Consider the following 22,301-nt stretch of genomic DNA (forward strand, 5'->3'; position numbering starts at 1 on the left):
TGTAGGTTCATGCCTGTTTTAAAATATAGCTAAAGTACATTTTTAATTTTTTTTTTCTAAGCAATGGTTCAAGTTTTTTTTTGTTTGTTTAGAAGTTCTTTGAAACAATGCCATTGCTTTTTGCAAGCCTGAGAATGGCATCATTGGATTCACCCATTTGAGGAATGCTGCTGCAGATAGCAATATTGCACTATTACACTTGTCTTTAACACAGGTAATTTTTTGCAGAAACCAATTAACCTATCTGCATATTTTTTAAATGAGGGAAGAAACCCACACAAACACAGGGAGAACCTGCAAACTCCATGCAGATAGTGCCCTGGCCAAGTTTCAAACATGGGACCTAACGCTGCAAAGGCCAGAGTGCTAACCTGAGCCAGGATAGGTCTTGTACTGGCCAGTGATTGTGCCTGTTTTTTTAGCCTCTGTAATATTTATCTGGATGGACGCATTCTCCTTGGCACCAAAAATACTGTTGCTGGCAGAACATTTTTTGTTCAAGTCCATAAATTGACCATCATCTTTCTGCATTTTGTACTTTCATTATGTGACAAGGACCACAAACTCGCTGTAATGGCTGACTTAAAGGAGCAACAAATGTTTTTTGAGTCATGCAAAGTTTTGGAACTTGTGTAAAGATCAAGCTCATGCAAAAGAAAAAACAATCCTCAGCGCTCACTGGCTGTTGTGGGGGCATGCATAAAAAAGGGGATTCCTGTCATTGGAACCCACATAAAACTTAATAAATAAAATAAAGGAAGAGTGCCAAACCAATTTGTGGTACAACAATGGCCAACATGTTGCAGGGGTCACTCGCCTCCCTCTTTTATAAAAAATGCAATCAGTGGATATGAAACATCAGCAATCAATCCATAAGTACATTTTCAGTCAATCTTTTAGGTTAATTACAACATATTTGTTTTTTTTTTTATAATCTCAATTTTGTTATAGCCCCTATTGGGGAGAAACTCCTTTACTTTCTGGTGTGGTGAGACAGAAGCTACAGACAGTCAATGGGGACACATTTTGGGATTGATTTAAAACATCTGGCAATTCCTTATTGTTCCTGTCTTCTCCCTCTTGTCCTGTGTCAGTGGCAACCTCACTATTATTTCTATGGCTGGCTCAGAATCTCACAGGTAAATTTAAACTCTTTTTCAATCTGATCCAAACAAAAAAAATAGCTTTTAGGCTTTCAAACAGTTTTTGTTTTTCAAGTGAAAGATAAAAAGAAAATTGTTGCATACAGTTTTTTCAGCTTTTAGTAGTAGATGTCATGTGACTACTATTTAACCTTTCTCCCCAAACTCGAAGCTGCACTACTCTCTTAAAAGTGGTAGCTGCTCCTATGAGGTTGGGCCAAGCTAATTAGGGCTGTCAGCCGGAAAAAGCAGTAATTGTCTGATGAGGGCACAATTCTATGACAATTACAAGGGAGTTCTGGAGAAATTGTAGGTATAACTCTTCTGTTTACTGGTATGCTCACCTGTAAAAGGTGCTGAGCCATCAGTTTAGGTACAGTGGCAGGTTAGCTGGACCACAAACAGAGTCAAAAATTTACATGGATACGCCGAGCCATTTGCCCAATGTTCACTGACATCCAACACTATTCACCCTATGCAAATATACCCATGCAGCTGTAAAAATTTGGTAGGCAAATCAAAAAAAATAAAAGCACTTGTATACAATGTATATAATTATCGCCTATTCAGTGCCATCTTGAAATTATGGGAAACATCAGTCCTTAAATCCTATTGGGCTGACGTAAATCGAAGACTATCATTCATTGTTCTGAAGCTGCTAATGAGCAGATCTTTGTGTCCGGTCACATTAATTGTCATAATTTACCTTATTAGCACACATAAAATATGTACTGGTCAGTGAAGCAGAATTAACGTGTCCAATGGGTTCCGCTTCATTGCTTCTTAGTGGGCTGGAATTTGGGTTATCGGTAGGCCAATTCCAGTACAGCAAAGGGAGAAGCCGGTGGGAGATCTGCAGAGACCTCAAGTCAGACTGAACATTTACCACAAGTGACGGTGCCTGCTACAGGTAAGAGCTGCCGAGTGTTTATATTTATATTTTGTCAAATTCTGCTTGATTAATTATTAGTTATTTGTTTCATTCCTGTTAAGTATTGTTTATCTTTAGTGATTATTTGTACATTTGTTTGATATATACATATTTTTATTTCTTTACCTTGGTATTTTTTTCACTGTTCTAGTCTTTTATATTTGGTTTACTAAAACAAACAAAAAGTAAATAAAAAAACAAGACTTCATATACATTATAAAGATATTTAAAAAAAAGTTTCAGTAACAAATAGCTAGGTTTTATAGAGCAGAATGGTGCTGTACGTACAGTGCTCGTTCAGTCTTTTGTCATCGGAAAGGATCTTGAAAGATCCTTTCCAACAACAATTATAGAGCGTGTGTACCCAGCCAAATGTAAAACCATGAATTCAATAATAAAAAAATATTTATTTTTCCTTTATTTATCCTTATATATTAGTATCTATCAGCAAGCATAAATTTAACCTTAGTAGTCCTTTCCTATACAAAAGTTATTTTTTAACTTCTAAAAAGGCAGAATCAATACCAGGAGCCACAAATTCCTGCCACAAATATTTCTGGTTGTATACCTTAGCGATCATACAGTATGGAAGATTTCCTTGATTTAGGATACGATTTCCTGTGTATTTGCTAAAATATGCAGACAGAGACCATTATTTTTATTGAAATATTATAAACTAGTGTCAGTTGGGATTTTCTTTCAACATTGATCTATTGTATCTGCATTTTCTTTTTAAATTTTAGGAAAATTGCCCTCCTATGATATCTACAAATTGTTTAAATAAATGAGTGGCATTTTTTATGTTTATAATTCAAATAAAAATATGTAAAATTGTAAATTATAAATGTTTATAGAAAGATAGATATGCAGAAAACTCCAATGACGTGAAAATGACATCTGATCTAAGTACTAAGGCAGGGGTGCCCAACAAGTGGATCGCGATCTACTGGTGGACCGCAAAGGCAACACGAGTAGATCACAGAGCCCTGCCTTTCAAAATCGCGCACAGGGGTTATTAAGTTCAAGTTTTTATTGTTGGTAGATTATTTTGACTTAGTCAAGTCAAAAGTGTGGGCACCCCTGATTTAAGGAATGCAATGGCTGTCTGTATTGTGTTTTGCATATGGCATTAGCATTGCAATGAGCTTTTGAAAAATTAGCAAGCAAAGTGATTACTATTATCATTATTAATCTTTATTTAGAAAGCACCAGTGTATTAAGCTGTATGTTAAATCTGTAACTAATCACAAGGCAAAGGCAAGTAGCAATGGTCAGTGAGAAGGGATTACTTTCCAACAGCTGATTTTTTTATTTTTTATTTATTATTATAGAAAACTAAACCCGTATCAGATAGTTGTTTCTGGTATACTACACAAGTTGCAATGGTAACATACGATCCATTGGGTAACCATATTGTGCAGGTTATCATACCTGGGTGTGCCCAGTTGGATGGGTTGGGCTTCCTTCATATTTGCAAATTTTCAGTCCATAGGTTACAGCTGTATTTGAAATGTCAGATAACAAGCTCATAAATTGTCAGGGTAATAGGATGCAATGTGGTTAATTTTTTCCCAGATACTCATCAGTTGACCTGCATTTTATGACCAAGAGATCTGGGACTGGAATAGGTTTCATCGGCTCCAGTGAAGTGACAACACAGCCATCATGTCATGTGCATATATAATGTACTGAGGCTGCATAACAACCACACTATGGATAACTTCTAGTAATAGAGGAACTTTGACAGGAGAATAATATGGGCGCTGCCATCAATGATAAAAGTTGCAAGCAGCAGCGTTGTCATTCTTATCCTTCCTTCAATAGTTAGTTATCTTTTTTATGGACGGGGAATTAAAGTCTAGATGTCCAGACCACATTTAGCAGTGTCAAGATACATTGGTTACCTTGGCAATACCTCTAAAATACCTTAAAATATAAAACTATTGTTATAGGATATGGATAAAAGGAATTTTCTGGTTACAATGACACCTGTGAATGGATAGAAACATTGGCATGTGTAGGGATCTTAGAGACTCTGGCAAGGGCCAGACAGTGATGGCTGGACTATGGGTCAGAGCTTCTCCATAATGGCTGGTCTTGTGGGGTGCTTATGGTATGCCATGGTTAGTACCTTCCAAAAGTGGTCTAAGGTAGGACTGGCTATGGCGACTGGCCATGTGTGCCCAAGGTTTATTGATGCTCATTGGGAGGGGAGGGTAGCTCTGCTGATTTGATCTAACAGAGGAGAATCAGTGCATCCCAGCTTGGTGAATGATTACAGACCAGAGAGAATGTTCATACTGGACCATGGAGCAAAAGAGAAGGTGGACTGGTCTGATCAATCACATTTTCTTTTGGCTCATGCTGATAGCCAAGTGTTTTGTTTACCTGGAGAAGAGATGGCAGCAAAATACACTATGGGAAGAAGGCAGGCCAGCGCAGGCAAAGGTTTGCTGCTGACATCTTGGTGCTGGATACCATGGGACACCTTCTGACACCTTTGTGGAGTCCATACCTTGATGGATCAGAGCGGTTTTAGAGACACAAGGGGGAACTACATAATACAAGGGACTACCATACATTACTTAAATGAAGGAGAATTATTTGAAACCTAGGAACCCTCTGTAAATTTCACAATTATTACTTAAAAAATATAATTTGGAGATAACTAATAATTCAAAATCAGACTTAGCATTTTGCAAAGTTTAATCTGGGTATATTCATATTTAGCCTAATATGGCTTGGTAAAAGCAGCCGTGTTACACCCTTGAAGTGGAAGGTTTTGTAAATACAGCAAAAGTTAAGCAATGATCCCATCATAGGAAATGTGTTCCATGATAGGTGGCATGGGACAGCAGGTTGACTCAGAGGTTTACATTTTGCAGCGCTAGATCACAGGTTCGAATCACAGGCAGGACACTATGCACATGGAGTTTGTATGTTCTCCCCGTTTGTGTGGCTTTCCTCTGGGTACTCTGGTTTCTTCCCACATTCCACAAAACTTGCAGTTAGGTTAATTGGCTTCCCCTCATATTGTCCTTAGACTGTTAATGACATATGACTATGGTAGAGACTTTAGAATGTGAGCCCCTGCAAGGGACAGCTAGGGATATAACTTTGGACTTTGCAAGGTGCTGTGTTATTAGTTGGTGGTATATAAAAGTAAGTTATGAATATCATTGCATGAAATACTACAATATGAACAGTTTAATAAATAAACAACTTACATATCAAAGGCTGCGGCTAGTGAACCACTGCTTTGGGGGAAACTACATGTAGCGCCTACCTGCAGCAGCCCAATAAAGAATGAATGGGGGCAGCAGTGAGCAGTTTAGTACTTCTGTAAACAGGTGTGCATCATTAGCAACATGGTGTTAGCAGACAAATTTTATATAAGAAACTTGTTATAATTTGGAGAGCAAAGTATGAACCTCTATCTGGAATATTCCCTATTCTCTAACTGTCATTTTGTGAGTGGGAGTCACCACAATGTAGATATGAGACTTTACAACCAGGTATATCTCCTGCCACATTTACTGATATAGTGAAATACCTTAGATAGGCAAAGTTCACAGTCCGAGGACTCATCTAATGGTTTACCAGTCATACAGGAGCCTCCACTTTGTCACATTTCCATTTTATAAAGATGGGTGTGTGTCTGGTTCCTCTATGCTTCCTTTATAGCTTACTAGTCTTTGGATGTGGTGGCTGCATTGCTTTTTTTTTCATATTTTCCTGGTGATCTTGCCATTGAAGAACTTATTGTTCTTAGGTGCCATTTCAAGCAAAGGGGATGCTTTTTGGTTGTTTCCATTGCATATGTTTTCAATATATGTGAAGCCACGCTGCCGTGTCAGGGCAAAAAGTGCAGTCCCTAACTCTAAACTATCTGCGTTCCCAGCTATGAACCAAACCAAAGTATGAGTTAAGCAATAATGATTTATGGTTACCAAGATAGATATACTTCAAGTAGTTAAACAAGCTTTTATTGTAGGTGTTTGATATCAATATTTTTGGTTTCAACATAGATCAAAGCAATAAAATTCAGAAAAATTATCAAATCCCTTATAAAGAATATGGTCAGTGCAACTTGTTCAATGTGATGAATTGTATTAGGCTGACGCGTTTCACAAATATGTTTCTTTAAGGGAGTAAAAGACTAATCTTTGAATGATTCAGGTTTACATAGGTTGAAAAAAGTCATAAATCCATCAAGTTCAATCACTGGGGAAATAAACATATGATAAGAACCCCATGGATATAGTTGGTCCAGAGGACGGCAAAACAAAAACCCCTGGTTTAATTTGCTCTAACAGGGAAAAAAAATCCATCCTGATTCCATGGGACAATCGGATGTTCCCTGGATCAACAATCTAGCACTTTAAAACATTAATACCCAGCTTTATTATGTTCTTCCAGAAATCATACAGCTTTTTCCTAATTTATTATTTTGACATGATTTTGACTTTATTATACTCTACTATACTTTATTATACTAATATAATATACTGTAAAATACATTTTCATGAAAAACAATGTACAGCTTTTAGACATATAAATTGATTGTGCTGACTAAAGGGATCTATTCCACATTTTCTCAGACCTTACTATGAAGAATCTCTTCCTTACCTGGAGATTAAATTATTTCTCCTCCAGACACAAAGGGCGCCCCTTGTCCTTTGTAATGACCTAATGAATAATTGGGAAGAGAGTTCCCTATATAGACTATTTATATATTTATGCAAGGTGACCATATACCTTGCATAAGGACCTCAAAAAGTGTCAGACGATAAAAGAATTGCATCATAACACCGAGAACCACAGGACCTGACCATTGTAATGTCAATAGCTTAATTATTTTGATATCTGGCACTTTTTGAGGTCCTTATGTGAGCTAAACCTTGGTCAAAGTTTAGTCTTCTGCTCCTCTGAAGTTCCATTTTTACCATGTTTGCTGCAATTCCATACAAAGTCCTTTTCTGGTTGGTAACTTCTTACTGGTTTAATCCCCTTGCAGCAGAGATGGTGTTAGCACTCCCATAAAATGCAGCCACTTCATGTTCATATGTGTGTGTTACAGTGATAGATACATGACATCCATCATGGCACTTTTAGTAATGAGCATCCACATTGACACCTATAAGGACCTATATATATATATAAAAAAATATAAAAGAAAAAGTGAGTTTCTTTTTATACTATATTTTCTCATTAAAACTTGTTTATGTTGGCAAACCATCACCAATGATCCCCATTGTGGTCGAGGGCATTATCTACTTTCAAAAGTATTAGGGTAACCAGCACTTTATAACCATGGAGAATGGGGCAAAAAAATGCAAAGTGGTGTTAAAAAAACAGTTATCTCTTCACCTAATCGCTGCTTTTAAAAATTGGGCAAATTGATATATAGCATTATGTGTGTATCAAGAATACCATTTGTATGTGGAACTGCAGGTCCACCCCATTATAGAATATAGTTTGCATTGGAAGTGCATGTGACAGGGTGACGATGCAAGAGAGCTGGGAGAAATGTTTAAATATTGTCACTTATCTGATCAAGGACCCCTATGGATACATACAATGCATATGTGGAATTATGCTGAATTCATAGGGGATATGGCCATTTTAAATGACTTCATTTTCCAAGCACAGAGCGGGAATAGATGTTCAGATTTCTATTGTAAGGATTGTATAGACATAGAATACACTGATTTACTACTAATACTCTGCAAAAGAGCTGATCCCTAAATTCAGATTCCAACCAGTTTTTACAGATTCAAACATCTTCAGACAAATCTAAATCTTAGCATTATTATTGCCAGTTTGCTTCTAATGGTAACGGACCAAATGATGCTCTAAAGCTGGTCTCCACCTTATCTGCTTCTGTCGCTGCACCCTTAGCTTGACTTCTATTAACACCAGCCCCCCCCCCACCTCCTTCCTTCTATCTTGGTATCCCACGTAGAATGTTTTTGGCCCCCTCTTCTTTTCAGGCCAAGTTTCTTCTTGGGGGCTTCCCAAACCATTGTGCACAATTTTACAAATTTTGTTTTTCTGTAATCCACACTTTTCTGGATATGGAAAGTGTTTCAGTATTTACAGCACACATTCGCCATGGTATCATTTTGATAAGCTTATGCAATGTCACACATTTATTTCCATCCACAGTTTTGAACATTTTGTCCCAAGATCTTGTATTGATGATGGGAGAGCCAGAGCTGTGTAAAGTCTTCTTCAGCTCATTAAAAAGATTATCAATAAGGTTCAGGTCTTGACTCCATGGTGGCCGATCCATGTGTGATAATGATGGCTCATGCCCCCTGAACCACTCAATCACAATCTGAACCCAATTCATGGCATTGCCATCTTGGAATATGTCTGTGCCATCAGGGAAGAAAAAAAATAATTGAGAGACCTGGTCATTCCCATAGTCAAGGAGTCAGTTGACCTAATTTTTGGAGCACAAACCTTTGCTGAACACTGGCCCATACAGGCACCCCAGATCATACCACTGCCCCTCAGATGCACCCCATATCATAACACTGCCCCCAGAGGCACCCCAGATCATAACACCGCCCCCACAGGAACCTCCGATCATAACACTGCCCCCTGGAGGCACCCCAGATGATAACACTGCCACTACAGGCACCCCAGATCATTGCACTACCTCCCAGAGGCTCCCCAGATCATAACACTGCCCCCACAGGTACCCTAGATCATAGAACTGTCCCACAGGCACCCCAGATCATAACACTGCTCCCACAGGCACCCCTGTGAGGGACAAGACAAGTATAGCAACAAGAGATGATGCTCTACTTGGCCATAAGGCTTCAGTATGCAACAAGTATCAAGAAATCAATTACAAATTGGTCACCAGATGGTATAGAACACCAGTTAAACTAGCAATAATGTATTCTCATATAGACATAAACTGTTGGAGGTGTAAGACGGCCCCTGGAACCTTACTTCATATATTCTGAGACTGCCTGAAACTTGCCCCTTTTTGGGAAGCATTTGCAAAACCTACATATGACCTTAGATCAACGGATATAAGGGGTAAGCCTGAATTGGCATTGGTACATGTCTCTAACATGACAAGGAAATGATACAAATCCTCACTACTAGGGCATTGATTAAACGCTGCTAAAGCGTGCATTCCCTCATGTTGGAAAAGTGAAACACCCCCGTCAGTTGTCAGTGGCTGGGGAGAGCACATTATATCAAATAGAGGACTTGATGTCCACAGACTTGGGGATGTCCAAAAAATGTACCCATACCTGGTTCTACTGGATTTTGTTCAGTACTACCCCCAATTTCACTGCCCTATTCTCACAGATATTGCATGTCTAGTGAGACTTTAATTCTCAGGGATTTAATTGATACACATTGATATGTGTTATGAGATGTGTGGAGTTACTGTGCTTGTGCTACCTATTGCCCCTTCCTCCCCTTTATATTCGCACCACTACCCCATTTGTTGTTTGTACTAAAAGTTTATATAGGAAGTTACTGAGATGTTCTGGGTGCATTGTTTACCAAAAATTGTTTATACTCACAGTTGTTGCGATATGTTTTATTGTACTGAAGATATTGTCACATGTAAAACTGTTTTATTTTGTACCTAGAAATATCTCAATAAAATTTTAAATATAAAAAAAATAATCTTAAAACTGTCCCACAGATACCCCAGATCAGTGGTCCGAACCTTTTCAGACCGGCGGACCACTAAATTTGGGTGCGCGGGGAGCCACTTGTCGCTCAAAGGCGCAGAAACTTCCCCTTTAGTGACGTCATGATACCAGAAGCCGCCCACTCTCCCAGGCAGATCTGAGCCTGCAATGGGAGAGTGGGCAGGTTGTGTCCAGGGGCACAACCGGCCCACTTTCCTGAGCCTGGGATCTGTACGGGGGACATGGTCTGCGGCTCTGGCCGGTGAGTCCCCCCAGCTGGGTCCTTCTCCTGACCCTGCTCGGGGGTGCCAGAGCCACAGACCATCAAAATTTTCTTGCGGACCACCGGTTGGCGACCACTGCCCCAGATCATAACACTTCCCCCACAGTTGACCCCAGATCATACCCGTGCTCCCACAGTCACCTTGTATCATAACACTGCCCCCACAGACCCTACAGATCGTAACACCCCCCCTTTAGATCACACCAATGACCCTGCAGGCTTGGGAACTTTATTTTTGGCCAGGCAGTGTATAAAGCAGAAGTAATTGTTATCACTGGCCAAAGGGCACTGTACTAGGCACATCCAGAAGGTGCTAATACCATTCCAAACAAATAGGACTAAGCATCATACAATCACCTGATGCTTCCTCTCAGTTACTGTGCCATTGTCTTTGCCTGCGTCACTGCTGCAAGCCAACTAATAAAATGATTGAATGCATTTCTTTGCATTTTACTGTTGCAATTTCATGTATCATAGTTTTATAAATACCACAACAAATGCACTGAAAATTGGGCTGAAAACACCATAGATTACAGGATTACCTCATTCATTTTTGTGGTTTAGTATAGTACATCAATTCTGCATTGAAAATTAAAAAAAAAAAAACTCCTAGCAAGATTTACACTAAAGTTCCTCTTTAATGTCACAGTAAAAGCATTTGCAGGTTGTTTTACTACTACTTATATATATAACATATAGGAAGTAATATTTATCCTGCATCGTTGATGATGATTTGTTAACAATGACATCCCAATCTGTTGGGTGACTACTTTATGTCATCACTGCTCAGGTACGATGTGACTCCTGTCGTCTTGCAGAACTGAACTCAAAAAGTGAATACTTTGCTATGTTATGGGAAAAAAATTAAACAATTTTTCTAAAATTCCTTCTGAAAAATAGCAGAGCATCTCCTTGTATGCGAGGGCACCTGGACACTCCTGTTCTGTTTTCTGTATATACGCAGTGTGTGATCATCTTTGGCACTGTGACAGCAAGTTTGCAGTGATATTTGGAGTTGTCCCTGTTGTGCAGATCATTGTTCTCCTTGCTGGAGGCTCTGACATGAGGAAGCAAAGCCCTGCCTCTACCAAGATGGCCATCCTTATACATAGACACAGTGCCAAGGCATGGGGAGTCAGGCATAGGGAAAGATCAGCTTCAGGTTGCCCCACAGGACCGGTTTGCCCTCTGCCTATTTTTTTTTTTTTTAGGGCACAGCTTGCAGAGATCAGTCCTTAATTAATAACGTGAGAAACACTGTGAGGTGTCAGGTGCAAGGATGGAGATTTGGCCATAAGGGAGTTGTTGTGTGTGTGAATGTACTCAGCGCTGAAACAGTTAATGAGATGTAGAATTCCTCCTACCTGTTGTCCCTAAGGTCTCACAACAATTACAAACATGGTGCTACATGTGTCAGACAACTGTTGTAGTCACGGATGTCACAATCTTCCTCATCTATCTAATATAACATATTGTAACAATATTACATCCTATATATTAAGCAATATTATTGTAGAAATAACATAAGACATTATTATAGTATAAATTGTGTTTTTACAGCAACCAATCACATCACCATTTTTCTGCTGCAACATAAATATCAAAACAAAATGCCTGATTGGGTGATATTGGCAATATTTAATTATATTATATTTAATATAATATAATTAAATTATATTTATTAATTAATTTAAATAAATATTATTTATTTTATAATAAATAATATAAATATATGACATTGCTTTTTGTATTTCAGTTTTGCAAAAGCGTCTTTGGAAAAACAAAATCACAAGAGCAGTAAAGGTGATTGTGGTGTAACAAGCTCGGGCAGAGGGTCAAGTTTGTTATCTGGAGATATTGAGGTCGTTCCTACACAGCAGCTTGGAGGCAGACCCAGATTCAGCTATATCATTTCCTTTATATTTTTGACTTTTATATCCCTAAGATTCTGGAAGAATACTTTTGTCTCAGTGAAATTTAAGGTGTTCTGTAGTGCACAAAGAGACCTGAGTAGGGTTTTAATACTGATGACAATGCAGTACAAGCAGAGCATGCAGTTAGAATTCTTTAGAGTTCTGGCTAGAACAACAGTAGTTTGCACTTGCCATAAAGCACCATAACTCTCTTCTAATATGCAAACCCAGCCCCATTTGTGATTGTCTCCTTTGCAAATCTTTGGTTAGTACAAGTGTCTGCAGGCATTGGAAATCTGTCAGTGCTAAACCAAAAACCATAACCATAAGGGAGTTGTCCCGCTGCATCCTCCCCATAATAAAATTATTCACAATGGGGAGGACGCTGCGGGACACCTCCCCCTCTCCATAAAACAATACTGAATTGTCCATGAAAACAATCACAAAAGAGACAATTATTGATCATTTGTATGTCATTTTTGCATGGACTGATACAGTTGCATCAACGGCATTCAAACAGAAAACTTTTGATGTTACTTCTAGTCAATGTGGACATTTACAGGGACGAAGCCCCAAACCAAATGTAGCCAGGCACTTCGAATGTGTGCCAAAACCTGACCCCCTTCATAAATGGCTTTTGGCGCCTGGAGCAGCACATCACAGCTGCACAGGTAGGCAGAGAAGAGTGAGCAGATGTAATAAAATAGCATTAATCGAGTCCAATTAGCATGAAAGACACAAGGGAGAGTCAGGCAGGTGACGAGCGCCACAGCTGAGCGCATAGCCTTATATGGCAAGCGCAGCCTCCAATTCAGCACTGCAGATCCAGGGACAAAGGTCGGCCAGTACAGGCAGTGCAGCTCCACTCTGCTGTCAGCCGGCCACACCTGACACACAGGTACGTCTCCTTGCTCCCTGACCGGCTACCTGTCACCCATACAGGTGTGTATGTCCTCTAAAAATGGCTGAAATATTTCTCTCTTCTGCTTCTAAACTCACTTGCATCATCTTGCTCACCTTTAACAAAATCAGAATTACTGAGGGCCCTGAGGGGTTGTCCCTGATTGGTCCCTGCAGGGTTGTTGTTAGGTGGACAATAGCAAAGCTTTTATTTAATATGCTATTAATAACCAAATTTTATTTTTGTGAAATGGTACCTGCACCATTTTCTGCTAGTGAGAGGCGAGGGAAGGTGCTGTTATCAATTACCCTATTATGAGTAAGTGAAAATTTCAAAATCATTTTCAGAAAAAATATTGATGAGGAAGAACAATTTGTATAGGTATACAAAAACTATATTTGTATAGTTTAGGTAGAATCCTGAATGAATGGTGTTCAGATGAAGAAGTGATTTCATGTTTGTTTTCCATCATTTCAGTGTTGCTCATCTCCTGCAAAAACTTTGTATTTTTTTTTGCAATAGCGGAATGCCACTTCTTATTGAGGGTTTCATAATGGTGACAACAGTGGACCTTGATTGTATAACATGTCCTACAATAGTACTTTGTAGTCTCTACAAGATGTGTGTGTGACAATATGAATGACATTTACTCCAGCTATGGCTCTGGATGATTTCTGGATAGTGACAACAGTGGATCCTGCTTGTGCAGCATGTTACTTGTAGTATCTATAGTAGTGTTTTGTGACCTTTCTACCATGGGGGGACCCTTGAAATAACTTTCAGGTCTTCGGGGACCCCTTCTATATTTATATATCCCCTATTATTATATAGCTCACAGTACATTAGTGTGGTGGTCAGTGGGAAGAATTCTTCTTACATTGCTGGCCCATGAGAAGAATGTCACCCTTACAGATATCCAAAAAGATCATTGGGGTCACTTAAACTGACCTAAGAGGTGCAAGTTGTTCATTGCTCAAGGAACTCCTAGCTGGAGGAACCCTGCATGAGAAAAAGTGCTGTATAGGAAGCCCATGTGACAGGGTGACAACACCTAGAGACATTTGGTAGAATAAAACAGAGCAGTGTCAGCTTATAACAGAAAGTTCATGAACAAGTCAAGATCAATGAATATTCTTTTATTGCAAGCAGCAAATGTAAACATTAACCTGTAAAAGGTAACGATGATTAATTCCCCGTTACTTTATTATTCTAAATAAAACTCTTTGTTGTCTTTATAAAACATGAATGAATCAAATAAACAAAAATGAATCTGACATTCAGTGAAAAGTTCTCTGGTGGAGAATCAATTACTGCTATTGAAACACATGAATCTAAAGATTCTCAACCAGGGACGTTAAAATGAATGTTGATTCACTGCTTTATAAATAAACACAAAAGGGTTTTTAAAATAATGAAAAATTGCTTTTAAAAAAAAAAATCCCTGGGGGTGACCACTTCTTATAAATGTCATTCTGCACCATGCAGTTGCTGCAATTATGGTCGATGAAACTTCAACTGTTTCATCCTATACTTTGGGTGTGGTGATCGGCCATACTGGATTATCTCTAATGCTGCACCATATACGTCTACAAATCGACAGACTGACCTATTGGAAAAGTGAATTATTATTTTTTAAATTTTTTTTTTGTTTGTTTTTGTTTTGTTTTTTTACTTTTTGGATAATGACCTTCTGTACAATTGTTCTAAATGCAGAATATTGATAGATAAAATACTCCTCTTTCTTGAAGTGGCTCAGAAATGATTGAGTTTTGCTGTTTTTATCAAAGATCCCTCGTCTGTCTTCTAAATATTGGATTGTAGTGCTTAAATGAGTTTGCTGAAAGTGCTGGCTACCTTATAATACCAATTTATAATATTTTAATGTGATAGTGCAGATGGGATAACAAAGTATCTTATGTATCAATGTCCTCTTAGAACTGGAGTTACTTTTCATCCACCAATCAGCATCAGACTGTCCTGAAAGTTTTGTTCTGATTGGTGGCTTGAATACTACAGCGCTTTGGCCTACATGAGCAGATCTGCTGCCAAATGTGCACCAGTCTGATCAATATTCTGATTGGTAATCACTCAGTCAGAATTCCAAAAATACTTCACAGTTCTGTACAAGATTTTGCCCTTTCAATGGCTTTGACCACAAGTGATTGATTGGTATAATTTATTATTATTTACTAATATGCCTTATCTATTTAAAACATTCAAAACCCCAACGCATGGTCTCTTTGTGAGGCTATTGAATTCCTTTTGGGTTCCTTTGTGTAGAATGAGTGTCGGGATTTGTAGATTGTGGCATTAACATTACACAAGATTACCAGGGATCCAATAATGTGACAAAAGTCTGAATAAAGCTAAAATTTATTAGATGATTCATTAGACAAAAACATTGCATTGGTCAAAACAATTCAATGTATGATTTTGTTTAAAAAAGTGAATATGGCATTCTCCGGTGTGAGTGAGTTACTGCTATTGAAACACATTGACCTGGAAGTTTGCTACAAGGTAATGTCTGATTCCCTGTTTTAAAAACTGGGCCCAGAAAATGATTGGTTAGGTGGGTTTTGTGAAAAACAGTAAACCATCATAATAAAATCAACTTTTATGTTGCAATTGGTAGCTCTTCTGGGCAGAGTCCTCTCCTCCTGTGTCACTGTCTGTATCTGTATGTCATTTACAACCCCTATTAATGTACAGCACTACGGAATATGTTGGCACTATATAAATACTGTTTATAATAATAATTGATATTTTGATCAGATAGAATAGTTTTAAAAACCAAAATTCAAACAAGTTATGATGGGATGTAAAAGTGAAATGAATTTTATTCAGGTCAATCATCCAAGTGGATGTTACTGTGAATATATTTGTAGCTGATCACAGGGATCCGTTTGAATTGGTCATAGTTATGAATGTAATATCATTGAAAAAGAGCACTGAGAGAAAAGAGCAAAGCTTATTCTTTTCATTGGTCCATTTATGATTGCTTGTACAATCGCCCTCTCCAGTGTGATCTCCTGCAGGGTGACCCTGGCACAAAGTGGAATTATTGCCCTCCTTACACCCCATAAATTGTTATGACAGCAGTAAAGTGCAGAGATGATTTCTGATTGGATTCTGTGGTTTACTACACTCTGAACAAACCTCTTTCTTTCTACACCGCTGGACTAAAGCCCAATCTTCCTAAAAAAAAATAAAAAATCCTAAAACGATAAGATAAGCTTTAATTTAATAACAGAAAGTTGTTCAGCACGGAAGTCCCATTGCCTGTTGTTGAGTGCTGAGAGCTGCGTCCTGTAGTTTTCCCAGAGACGTTGCATCCTGCTACATGTGGTAGCTGGAAAAGTCGTCAGCAAGAGAAAGTTACACATGGAAGCTAACAAGCTAAACACTGGTAATGCCAAAGAGAATAAAAATGATTTGTTCTTTGCAACCTGTTAACCATTTCTGCTCCACTCATACCCTTTATGGACCAATTTCCACTAAGGTGGGGGGGGGGGGTGCCTATTTAGCCATAACATTGTCACCATGTAAGATAACAAAATACATTCTTTGTGTATCTCAGTAAGGTTCAGAAACTGGTAACAGTTTTGTAAAACTTTTTGACAATGACCTTCTGCTACTGGCTGATCTTAATCTTTGTTTTGTCTTCTAAACATCATCTACAGCCTGATGAAAAAAAAGTATTTGTATTTCCAGTGTTAGCAATAGGCGTGGACACCAAAAAGTCCCTAACAATTCCTAAATCCACAGTTTTTTGAATAGGGAGTGGTTAAAACACTTGTCTTTTTTTTTTGCTATCTTTGTCCCATTTGGGAGATCTACCTTCACTTCCTGTCCTTTCACACACCAGGAAATTAGAGAAGTTCTCTCAAAAATGTGGAGGAACCCCACCGCCACTCAGACTTCTGACACACTCAATCTCTTATCCTCTTCTGACTTTATGCCTTAATGGGAATGTGTAAAGAATGTTTCCATTTATATGAAAAGAACAATGTTCATAAGTACTGGACCAGATCCATTCCTGATCAGCTGGATCAGCCATGATAGTCTGTCTTCTCCGGTCTTGGAGAGCTATAATAAATCAGGCCCACTGATAACAATGCACTCCGTGTGTGTCTGTTACAAAAGTTATAGGGCAGAGCATTTGTATCACTTAACCACCTGAGCGTTACACTGAGGTCTAGATTTCTGTACCAAAAGTGATCCAGTTTTTCATGAATTTTTTTTTTAAATTGTAGACCTGTAACTTACAGAAATATGTCCGAACAGGGGTTCTAGTAGATAATATGAATATAAAAAATGTATTTAATTTTATTTTATTTTTTTGTATTGGATTGGATACTGGAGTTTGTATTCAATCCAATACAAAATGAGCGTTTGAATTTACCAGTTATGTACTTTGTATTAATTTTATATTATTTTTTTTTATTGGATTGGATACGCAAGTTTGTATCCAATCAAATACAAAATAAAATTTGAATTTCCAAGTTATTTACTTTTATTTTATTTTTTTTTATTTTTTGTATTGGATTGGATACAGGAGTTTGTATTCAATCCAATACAAAATGAATGAATGAGTTTCAATTTGAATTTCCCGCACACGTGCCGACGTCATCACGCACGCAGGGAGGAGCCGCCGGTTTTTTTTTTCTCCGCCGGACGGCTTCTCGCGTCAGAGATCATCCAGCGCTGGAACAAGAAGGACGTGGACGATCAGCGGGACCAGGTAAGAAGCCGGCCGGCATTTTGTGTTCCGCCGGCCGGCAACACAAGATGCCAGCCGGCGGAACACAAGATGCCGGCCGGCTTCTTACCTGGTCCCGCTGGTGTACGAGAAGGCACCCGACGCTGGAGAGGGAGATCGGCGGACGACGATCGACGGAGGACGACGCTGGAACACGAACACGACGCTCGATGAGCACAGCGGGACCAGGTAAGTAAGGATGGGAAAAAACTCGGGGTTAACCATCCTAGCCGTTTTTTTTTGCCCGTACGAAGGTCGGGCTTAACGGCTAGGAGGTTAATTATCCCGGCCTATAACAGCTCATCTGCAAATCCCAGCATTCAATACCCAAATAAAGAGGAAGCTTGTAAAAATGTCAAACAATATGGAAGTGCACCTGTGCCCAGATAATGGTCAATAAACTAATTGTTTATTCTATTACAATCAGTTAAATAACTTTAAAAATTATCACAATAAACCTAGCTTTGGGTTTGTCAGTTTTTAATGGCTTGTTTACACTGAGCATTATGAAGAGCAAAGCACTCATTGGATCTGTTTTACAAATATCTGCAAGACTAAAGAAGAGAAGATAGACTTACATAGGAGAACCTGGGTGATCAAGCAAATCTGGAATGGATCTGGTCCAGATAAACAAACTAATAGCAAATAATCTCTAGGAAATTAAAAACTTTAATATACATTTATTAAAATTTATATTTATTTCCTATAACCCAAGAAAGAAGCCAGTTTTCAGTTTTTGATAAGCTGTGTTGCAATATTTCATGTCATTTTTAGAGTTTCCTAAGAATTTTTGATGGCTGGGGCTGGCAGTCTTGGAGCAGGTGAGGTAGCATAACACTTGAATACATTAAGCCCTGGTTCACAATTGTATTCTAAATAGTACCACAGGGCATCAATGCTTTTCACAATTCTAACACTCCAAGTCAGGTGACTTTCATCGCATTAAACCACAACTCATATTACCCCATGCACCATGCATTGCTGTGCGATTGTAAAGAAATGGGGACAGTGATTGACCAACATTACTATCACTGCGGAGGGTGATATATGGAATGATTTGTCTTTCCATTGGCTCTATTTATAAAGTGGTGAATCTGACATTACCTCAAACATTCCCTTGTGGGAAACTTTCAGGTCCATGTGTTTCAATGGCAGTATTTGATTCCCACCAGGGAATGTTTGAGGGAATGTCAGATTCCCTGTTTTATGAATAGAGTCCTATGTGTGTCCTTTCCAAGATACAGTAAAGACAGCTTTTGATGAGAGAGGAGAAAGCTGCTGCTTACATCTTGTAGACGGGGCAAATTCCTCTCCTGCCCTGCCCTGAATAATTAGAGATGGGTCAAAGTATCACTTTAATGATTACACATTAATACACTGGCAATGTAAAATGTTTCCATGAACAAAGATGAGCAGGGGAGATACTCCAGCAAAACTAGTATCAAAGGTGCAAAACATGACTGGGGTGTCATTGGGGGGAACACATTTCCTGCAACAAATTATCCTCAGACTTCTCCAGTTCTAAAAGATAAAGGATGAGTAGTGTTGTTGTTTGGATTTGGGCCAATTATAGATGGACTTAACATCTGACATTCAGTTCTGAAAACAGAGGCTTCATTTGTTGATTGTGATAGAAACCAATTGCTATAGTACATGGTGGGGAACTGGTGGTTGTTGTGAATCGCACCACTCCTAATTACCACCAGCCAATGAGAATGATCCTTGATAAGTACATTAGCAACCAGCTTCCAATGGAGCCCTTCTAAGTTTCACCTCCATGGTTCTGTAGTGATCAAATTTAGCAAATTTTAAAGAATGTTCACCAAGTAAACCAAACCCAGATGTTTTAATGAGCCGGTGCCACCCCTGGCAGCCACCAGTCAATGGTGGCACCATGCCGATACTGGTTAGGAGCCTTGTGCACTATTAGGAAATCACTATGAAGTTTGTTGGATGCAAAAGTTGGATTTGGCAAGGAGCAATCACCACTCAAACACTTGAAGCTCATCTCTTACTGACTTACAAGATCCACAGGCAGCACAACTACAGTATAAGAAGACACAGAAGTTGAGTCCATTGTAGTTTTGTAGCTTCAGCCCAGCACTGTAAGAGGATGGCACTGATCTCGCTGCAACCTGGGCTTTGGGCATGTGATCACTTTTTGCCTACAACGCGGGGCTATTGGTCTTGTATGTTGGGGATGATGACAGTGCCTTTGGATGCAGCCCAGATCGGCCTATAGAACCGGCTGCAGGGGTCCAACCACACAAGGAGGATAAGGTAAGTAAAAGTCCAATTAATTAAATCCCTTGATCACACAGGAATTTAACCCTTTCAGTGTTGGGTTAGCCCCAGTGCAAGGGAAAGAGTATTCTGAAACCGCCAGGATGGATCCATGAATGTGTGCCACTGCACACGTCAGGTTCTCATCTGGTACTAGCCCTGAAATGATAACCAGATGAGATTTATCTGATCTTTGTACGTGGCCTAATAGTTACAAAGTTAATAGGAATACATAAAAAAGCATGAATTTAAAAAAAATCTAAAATCTAGGATTTCCTACTTTTTCCAAAAAAAAAAAAAGTCAAAAATGTTTTCAATAAAATTCCAGTGCATTATGTTTTTTTTTAGGAGAGCGTATGTTTGAAATAACTATTTATAAATATATAATTCAGTTCAATGTGGACAAAAATAAACTGTCAGATTTGTTATCTCCAGGAACACTTTATATACATAGAAACAGTTACAATCACAAAACAAACACAGAGATGACTAACAGCTAAAGAAAATATTTCCTTTGTGTAGAGCAACAAAAGCCCTGCTGGTTATTGTACAGTGTGGCTGTTCCATCATGATGATCCACACCGTCAAGGGGAGCTTAAAGAGGATATATAGGGTGGAAGCTGCTCCCTAAAAAGCCAGACAGAGGGCAAACGATTGGTCACCCACCAATATTGTCTCTGGTCTACCCATTATTATTGTACTATTAACTACTGTAATGACTGCAGAATTCTTGTTTTATATCAACAATGAAATCCAATGTTAAAAAGAAATGTATCTCAGGCAAGTGAATATCTTCTGACTGCTATCTGGGAGCAGAAGCATGGTTTTGAAGTCATCACTCTGCTCTCTTCTCCTGATGTCCAGCTACCAGTACTAGACTGACAACAATGCAATGCAGTATAACCTGGCTGACATTGCTGTCTTTTCACCTTCTGCTTCTGAGCATGAATTTACAGAAATAAATTACCAGGACAAATTCACATATTTATCAGATACATTAGAAATACATTGGGCCTTATTATAAAAAGCTCTCCAAGACTATCATGAAGAGAAGAGAAAGACTTAAGAGAAGGTAGACTATCATTGGAGAACCTGTGTGATTCAGCAAGCCTGGAATGGATCTGGTCCAGGCTTGCAAACATTTACCATTTCATAGCAAAGTATTTGTAAGAAATCCATTGCAGGTTTCACCCAGATTTTCCCATGATAGTCTACCTTCTCCAGTCTTGGAGAACTCTCATAAATCAGACCCATTATTTCTTGTATAGTGATACAATTGAAGTCCATTTGAATTTTAGCTGCCATAGGTCTAAGCAATCTTTTTGGAAATGTTGATATTACAATTGGATATTATATATTCCTCTGTTCTTCTATACCAAGCCTCTAGAATACTTTATTTCATGTGTTATCTGTACTTGAATACACACACTTTTTATGTATGTTATTTCCTGTATTTATATAATGATATTGTTATTTCTTACAGTAAAGGAACATAATATAGGGAATTGTTCACATCAGTCCCACCACGGGGAGCCATCAATAAAAATAATTCAATATTTACCCAGATACAGCAATAGTTATAGGTTTATTATTAATTGGTGTGTAATTATATGGTAGATACAACTTAAATTTTATATGCAGCTAAGTCTGGCTTCAGTTTGTTACTAGGAGTTGGACCTCTTTGCAGTTTACTACTCCTTATTTCCTTACTTAAGGAAGCAGACTTTATTTGCATACTACTGATAGGATATGATGGGTTTGCTGCAATAACCTCAATTGGAAACTTCCAGTCATTGCCAGGTTTGTGGTTACCTGTAAGATGGTAGACTGGTATGTATCTAAGAAAAGACCACGCATGATCTGTATCTGTGGAGCATGTGCCAAAGATAACTACCCACCCTCTGCCAGGTCAGGGTTTCCCAATGTTACTTGGGAGCTCCTGGAATTAACACAGCCAATAGTAGGAGCAAAGATCATTCTGATTTATGATTCCATCTATAATTTATTACTGAGATTATTACTGACACTTCCAAGTTCATTTTACAAAATGTTCAATGATGTAAAACATTCAGTTAAAGGAACCAGGTGTCATTTCAGTACAAATGATAGGTCTTATCACAAGGACATGCGATATAATTATATAATATGAGTTTGCAGCCAATCAGAAACCACTGACATCTCAGTGGTGCAGAATTAGGAAGGGCACATCAGATACCATGATCTCATTGGCTTAATGACTTTATAAACTGTACTATGTTTATTTTAGTTTACAATCATATAGTCTTCATGCAGGAAAATAAAGCTAATTATGGACGTACAGTGCTGAACATTAAATAGGGGCTGCAAATGACAGGCAGATACAGACAGTGACACAGGAGGAGGAGAGGACCCTGTCCCGAAGAGCTTACAATCTAGGAGG

At 38.6% G+C, this 22,301-nt stretch overlaps 2 protein-coding genes across 4 annotated transcripts in view; one reads left to right on the plus strand and one right to left on the minus strand.

Moving 5' to 3' along the window:
* Window positions 1-88: 88 nt before the first annotated feature.
* Window positions 89-531, minus strand: LOC140335407 (small ribosomal subunit protein eS21-like). Its single transcript, XM_072417997.1, is given in 2 exon segments — window positions 89-198; window positions 372-531. Coding segments are annotated over 2 exon segments (270 nt in total).
* Window positions 532-1,971: 1,440 nt separating this feature from the next.
* VIL1 (villin 1) overlaps window positions 1,972-22,301 on the plus strand; it is a 39,745-nt gene continuing 19,415 nt past the window's right edge. The window contains exon 1 of one of the 3 annotated variants that reach the window (XM_072417995.1): window positions 1,972-2,052. The gene's annotated coding sequence lies outside the window, so the exon portion shown is untranslated. Of the gene's footprint in view, window positions 2,053-12,765; window positions 12,882-22,301 lie in introns of those variants that run through there. The other 2 variants (XM_072417994.1, XM_072417993.1) reach the window with 2 other exon arrangements.

Source organism: Pyxicephalus adspersus, chromosome 7, assembly GCF_032062135.1.
Source record: "Pyxicephalus adspersus chromosome 7, UCB_Pads_2.0, whole genome shotgun sequence".
In the NCBI taxonomy this organism is placed as follows: Eukaryota; Metazoa; Chordata; class Amphibia; order Anura; family Pyxicephalidae; genus Pyxicephalus; species Pyxicephalus adspersus.